The sequence below is a fragment of the Eurytemora carolleeae genome, unplaced genomic scaffold (assembly GCF_000591075.1).
Source record: "Eurytemora carolleeae unplaced genomic scaffold, Eaff_2.0 scaffold1921, whole genome shotgun sequence".
In the NCBI taxonomy this organism is placed as follows: Eukaryota; Metazoa; Arthropoda; class Copepoda; order Calanoida; family Temoridae; genus Eurytemora; species Eurytemora carolleeae.
In genome coordinates this window covers 8,035-14,765 of record NW_019397824.1, presented here as the reverse complement: position 1 = coordinate 14,765, position 6,731 = coordinate 8,035, and the positions used below count along the sequence as shown (strand labels likewise).

At 30.8% G+C, this 6,731-nt stretch overlaps 1 protein-coding gene across 1 annotated transcript; it reads left to right on the top strand.

Annotated features, from left to right (window-relative positions):
- Positions 1-1,691: 1,691 nt before the first annotated feature.
- On the top strand, positions 1,692-6,229 carry LOC111716019 (uncharacterized). The gene is made up of 5 exons (XM_023491431.1): positions 1,692-2,086; positions 2,253-2,888; positions 3,315-3,350; positions 5,535-6,011; positions 6,183-6,229. Exons 1-5 carry the CDS (start codon positions 1,714-1,716, stop codon positions 6,227-6,229), a joined length of 1,569 nt encoding a protein of 522 aa, XP_023347199.1. The 5' UTR covers positions 1,692-1,713.
- The last annotated feature ends 502 nt before the right edge of the window (positions 6,230-6,731 follow it).

The window sequence follows — 6,731 nt, the reverse complement described above, 5'->3', positions numbered from 1 at the left end:
TAATGAATGGTCAATGAATGTTTAATAAATGTTTAATAAATGTTTAATGAATGTTTAAAGAATGTTTAATGAATGTTTAATGAATGTTCAATGAATGTTTAATAAATGTTCAATGAATGTTTAATAAATGTTGAATGAATGTTTAATGAATGGTCAATGAATTTTTAATGAATGGTAAATGAACGTTTAATAAATGTTTAATGTTTTTAATAAATGTTTAATGAATGTTTCATAAATGTTTAATGAATGTTTAATGAATGTTTAATGAATGTTTAATAAATGTTTAATGAATGTTTAATGAATTTTTAATAAATGTTTAATGAATGTTTAATGAATGTTTAATGAATGTTTAATGAATGTTCAATGAATGTTTAATGAATGACCAATGAATTTTTAATGAATGTCAATGAACGTTTAATAAATGTTTAATGTTTAATGAATGGTCAATGAATGTTTAATGAGTTTTTAATTAATGTTAAATAAATGTGTAATGAATGTTTAATGAATGTTTAGTTAATGTTTAATGAATGTTTAGTTAATTTTTAATGAATGTTTAATAAATGATTAATGAATGTTTAATGAATTTTTAATGAATGTTTAATAAATGTTTAATGAATGTTTAATAAATGTTTAATGAACGTTTAATGAATGTTTAATGAATGTTTAATGAATGTTTAATAAATGTTTAATGAACGATTAATGAATTAGCTCAGTTATCAGGTAAAACTAACATCTTCTTGTAGAATTAGTCAGTTCTGTTTAAGGTTTCCATTATTCGGGAAAAAAATTCCATTTTGGAAAAAATTTCCGGATGGAAATGAATGAACCATATGAATATTAATCAAAACTAGGTTTTCAATTGATAAATTAAAATAAAATATTTATAACACTTATTTTATTTCGCAGTTTTATAAAGTTTTTGGAGAAAATCTGGGAACCAATGAAAACTTTATAGCTTACGTGCTAAAATGTGCAGCTAATTTAACATTATACCATGACGATTATTTTATAACAAATTCATTATGAAATTCACATTGAAGTGAGTAATAATGATAAAGTACACTATAGTTTCATACATGATTACCTTCAAAGAAATCTTAAACTCTTTAAATATGATAATTAGGGAACTGGCTTAAATATAGTCTCTAAATGAATTGGTGTAAAGATAATGAAATACAGGGTGTCCCACGAAACATGACAGTTGGTGAATAGATTACAATGTCTTCTTCCATAATTTGTTAAATTGTTTGATACCAAAGACAATAATTAAAATATCACATGGGAGCCATGTTATAATAAAATAGATTTCAAAGTAAAAAATATTTTTAAGCAAAAGAATTTTTTAAGGAAATAAACTGCAAAAAAGCCTTTAATATCAAATACAGATTATGGAAGACAACATTCATAAAAAATTATCAACTTCAGTCAGCTGTCTCTGAAGTTTCATCCTATATGTTTCAAATCAATCATTAGAACCCAGAAGTGTTGAAAGATAATGTTCTTAAATTGATAAAAGCTATGAACTGTGTAATCTAATGCATGCAAGTCTAATTCATAAATGCCTTTTTTTCCAAAAGTGTAGTCATTTTATTCTAGAATATTCTAGAGTGTAAACTGTTCAACCAATCGGAGCTGTTATTGTTCAATATTTAACATGCTTCCTGTTGATACTCTTGATAAGGACAATGTCACATTTACAGTTCTTGTTTAATAATGGTGTTTTTAATGTTTAATAAAATACTTCTTCTTTGCTTTGCAAATTTTATTAGCTGCAGTACTGGAACCATTGTACTCAATACGAAAAGAAATGCAAATGGAGATTGTAAAGAGAGTGTTCAAGCATGGGATAACACAGATCTCAACTCAATTGAAATCCAATTTAAAAAGAAGTGGTGGAATTCACATGATTTAGAACAAGTTGATGTTAACTTCTTCTTGGAAGTTTATAATGAGCAGAATAAAGTTATAACTGTTAACTGGACTCAAAGCGTCAAAAATCAAGAAAAAATTAACTTTTCCTCTCAGCTTGGTAGATTAGAGTTATGCAATTCAAATGGAGAAAATTTCAAAGTGAATATCTTTCTAGGTATCCAAAATCTTTAGTTAATAGTTTATTTTTGCGTTTAATGAAATAAATGAGATACTGCCCAAATGAAAAACTTATGCTTCAAATTTCTTCTCAAAAATGAAAATGATATAATGTCAAATTTAAAAGATTATGTAATATAAATGAGATTATTATGATATTTCAGAGGTTTCCGGATGTACAGAAAATATTAAAAGACAGGTCACAAACATGGTTGATTGGAACTCAGAAAGAGAATATATTAAAGCTCTGTCTGACTCCAAAACTTCAGTCAATGCATCCTTTAGAATAGAAAATGGTAGCATGATAGTGGACAATTGGGGAGCTTTAAGCAATCTTAGTGCTTGCTCTGAAATTTCATACATAAGACTTCAGAATGAACAAAACTACTACTTATCGGAAAAAGTGTATAAAACTAGTTTTCTGGTATTCAGCAATTTAGCAGAAATAGTTTTAACTAAAAATGACTGCTCTGAGAGAAATTATTATTTAGAAATGGAGTACAAGGACTTTTACAAAAACAATAAGTTACAAAAAGTTCTCTTTGGTCATTTGAAAACAAATTTTCATGCTGCTGCAATATTTTTCAAGAACTTAACATCCATGGATATAACAACAAATAATACTGGAATATATATCTTAAGGAAAATACAATGGCCCAGGATGGGCTGCAACCCTTCTTTACAAATATTCAGTTTAAAAGATTCTTATTATCATCGGTTAACTTCAACATTTCAACGAACTCAGGATTTTCCTTTTTTTCCGTTTGACACACAGACTGGCCATTGTTATATATCAGCAGGTAAACCCACTATCAATTATCTTTTAACAGCAGTCTTGGTGTCTTTTTTATATTAAATGGCTTGGGGATCTTAAGTACTGCTACAGAATTTCTTCTTGAGAGTTTTTAGTAAAGTTACAGATTAATTTCTTTGATCAGAACACAGATATTCAGTAGGGTGTCAAAAAAATAATTCATTTAAAAAATAATCCATTTTTCCCCATTTAATGTGGTCTCTGGATTAAGAAAATAGCCAAACACATTTTCAAAAATATTTCAATGTTAAAGGTGTTCTGTGTACTGTGTAATTGGCTGAAATTTAACTGCCAAAAAAGGCATGTTGACTTTCATGGACATTAATCTTTGAATGCATAGAATTTCACTACACTTGCGCTATAAAAATTATTAATATGAAAGAAGTAAAGTGAATTGGTGTCTTGTTTTTAGGTTATCCCATTACTGTAAGGCTAAACGATGTCAGAGGTTAGTCAAAAAATGAATTAAGTAATCCTAGTTCTGGGCTGTGGTACCTTCATGGCCTTACAATGTTACAGAGATAAACCAAGGAATGACATAGAGCAGGAGTCACCCCCTTCCGCCTAATAATATGATTTAATACATTTATAGCTGACTAGTACCTGTAATATTTACAGCATTGGTTACTCATACTAAACTCCCGCCCTGTCTCGCCCCTTTCTCTCATTGTTTTCTGATTCAAAGCAGAATATAGAACCTGAAGATTGGACAGTGCACCCCAGATACTTCTAGAATACAGACGCAGAGTTTAATCTCCCGTTTGTATAGGAAGGCTGGGGGACTTGCACAACAGATGGTTAACAGACAGCTAACAGATAGATATATCTTTATCATGCCTACCAGGGAATGAAGGAGGACACTGGCCTCCTTCCACCTCAATATACAGGAGTCTACACCCTCCGAGTCCTCCACATCACTGAGGATATCAGAGGACGCTCTTTACTCTCAGGCTGGTTTAGGAGAGACAAACATAAGAGTTCTCCATACTCGTTTGTAGACCTCAACAAGAGATTTATCTCTATAGCTTCTAGAACTGGACCAATTGCTCTCGCAGCAGCCCATCTGAACTACCCACTGGGATATCTTGGAAACAGAGAAGAACTAGGATACCCAATAAATCGGATGCTGCCTCATCCTTTTATTAGAGATGCGGAGCTCCGGTAATGAACAGCTAACATAGCAGAGAATTTAGGATCAGCTCCAGTAATTAACAGCTAACATAGCAGAGAATGTAGGAGCAGCTCTGGTGATGAACAGCTAAAATAGCAGAGACTCTAGGAGTAGCTTCGGTAATGAACAGATTTAGATCAAACTGAAAAGCTGATAAATCCCATTCATTCATACTCGAAGAGATATATATTGAGAAAACATTAAAAGGGTTTATGAAACAAAGTACGGGGACTTCAAGTAAGACATTGTACATGCCCTAAACAGATGAAGCAAATTATTGATCTCGAAAGTCCCTAAAATTCATGTCTGTAAGTGTAATCAAAAGAATATTGTTAATCATAACATACCTCATTTGGAAAAGAAAATTACTACATTAAATAAAATCAAGGTACGGTAAGGCCATTTGAAAATTAAACTCTAGATAGAATAGTTCATTCTGAAAAAAAAACTAGTTTAAAAAGGTTATATTAGGATTTCAGGAGGAACAAAAATATAAAAAAGACAATAGTTTTCAAACAAATTGTTTCGTTTTTAGATTTTTTGTGTTGTTAATATGACGAAACGAACATTTTTCAAAAAAGTAAAAACTGCCCATCCCTTGCAGCAACACTAGTTTTGCCCAGAATTTGATATGAGCGAAATTGCGCATTGTTTTTGCTAGCTTCTGCAAAATTTAATTTTTGCACAAAAATGCGGAACTGGATGTAAAAGTTTGCAGAATACACAATCAAATTTGCAAGGAATGGCTCATTTTTGGGAGAAAGTTGGCTTACGTTATAAACCTCTGTTTTGTTTGATGTAGTTAAGTAAAAACATTTTATTTTATAAAAAGTTGATTTTTAAAGATATTCATTTCTTAATGGAGTACCAGTCAGTAAAACATGTTTTTATCATATGATGAGGTCAACTCCTGCTCCATGGTATTCTATACTCCTTGACTTAAACACAATTATTTTCATGTGCATTTTGTTTGTTTCATTTTTAAAAATAAAAAAGTTAACCCTTCTAAAGTTTAAATTTTCAATGTATAAAACAATGCTATTTTAAGTCTTCTTTTTTTGACTCATCCAGTAGATATACCGCTCCCCATATCCAAAGGAACAAATGTTAATCCAGTGGTTGTAAATGAAAATGAAGACGAAATCATAATCAAATTAGAGACTTCAAATGAAGACTGCTATGATCAATTGGAATTACATAGTGATAAAAATTTCATAGTAACTATTAGTCCCAATATAATTGACAATCAGAGAATGTTTCTAATCCCTAAAACATCCTATTGTCTTTCTCAACTGGTTTTTAAGAGTAAAATTGGTTCATACATTGAGTCAGAACTGTCAGGGTTGGATTTGGCTCTGAATTACAATGCCAGTTCAAACACATTGACACTAAGCACACTGAGATTTAAAGTATTCCAAAAGTGCCAATATCTGACATTAAAACTTTTGTGTTATTCCGAAGGCATTCTTGAAGTTGAGAAGCTAATAACTGCCAGTTATGGAAAATATGTTGCTGACAATTCTATTAAAAACATGAGCTGCAAAGTTTACCATCTTGGGCTTGAATCAAATTTAGAGTTTGTTGGTAGTGATCTAGCTGTAGCAAGCTCTATCAGCCAATATGGTCTGGTTGGTATCTCATTATTCCTGATTTTTTGCTCAGTAGCAGCATTTTTAGTGTTGAGACTCAAGATAAATCCCACAGGATTAACCGTTCTGAAATTCAACCGGAGGCCTATAAAACAGAATATTGACAGTGCACTGAAAGAAGATCAAGCTTTGAAAATGGAATTTCTTTCAATTGAAAACACATCTCTGAATGAAATCTACAAGAAAGAAACATCTTTGGTTGGAAAAACCCCTGAAAATCGTAAACACAACAGATACAATGACATCATACCATTTGATTCAAATATTGTAACCCTTTCTGAAAAAACAGGTGAACAAAGTAAATTTGAATGAATTCAAAGCAAGAAAAAATTTTGATTTTTAAAAGTTTCTGACATGGACCAAGAAGAAAAAATAAATTATTAGCAATATCTATGTTGATTTATGTCAACAAGCCTACCTCTGTTCAGATTACACAAACTTGAATAACATGTTTGTATAGGGGAACCACCATCAACATATATGAATTGTTCCTTCATAAAATTTTAATTGGAAACAGGTCTGATTAACTTATAATAATTGAATTAGAGTTTATGGAGGTCAAAACGCAGGTCAAGGACCTCTGATCTCACATTTTCTTTGTAGATGACTACAATTAGAGGCTGCATGCAAAATTTTAGATTTTTATCTCAATTATTAGGACCTATGCAGTAAACAAAATTTGGTATCACAAAGTTTCAAATTGGCTCCTCCTCCCCTTTTATACAAAATTTTTATACATACATTTTTGTATAAATTTGACACTGTTTTACATCAACTTCTTGAGACAGAAACAATAATCTCCTAAAATGCCTAGGTTTCAGCCTATATCCATGTTCAGTTTTCCTTTACAGACTACAGTCCCTTTAAACTGAGTTTAGGCACCACCGAAGGGGACTATCCCCTTGTTTTGGCAGTTGGTATTCGAACAGAGTGTGAAAAATATTATTATGCTGACAAGTCTCACAGAAAAAGATCGGTAATAATTAAGTAAAAAGTATAGGCCATAAAC

Excerpts from the sequence above, each read along its gene's own strand:
- LOC111716019 (XM_023491431.1), top strand. The coding sequence starts at position 1,714 with ATGGTGTTTTTAATGTTTAATAAAATACTTCTTCTTTGCTTTGCAAAT. Across the intron at positions 2,087-2,252 it reads CAAAGTGAATATCTTTCTAG|AGGTTTCCGGATGTACAGAA; the intron begins GTATCCAAAATC and ends ATGATATTTCAG. Across the intron at positions 2,889-3,314 it reads CCATTGTTATATATCAGCAG|GTTATCCCATTACTGTAAGG; the intron begins GTAAACCCACTA and ends TCTTGTTTTTAG.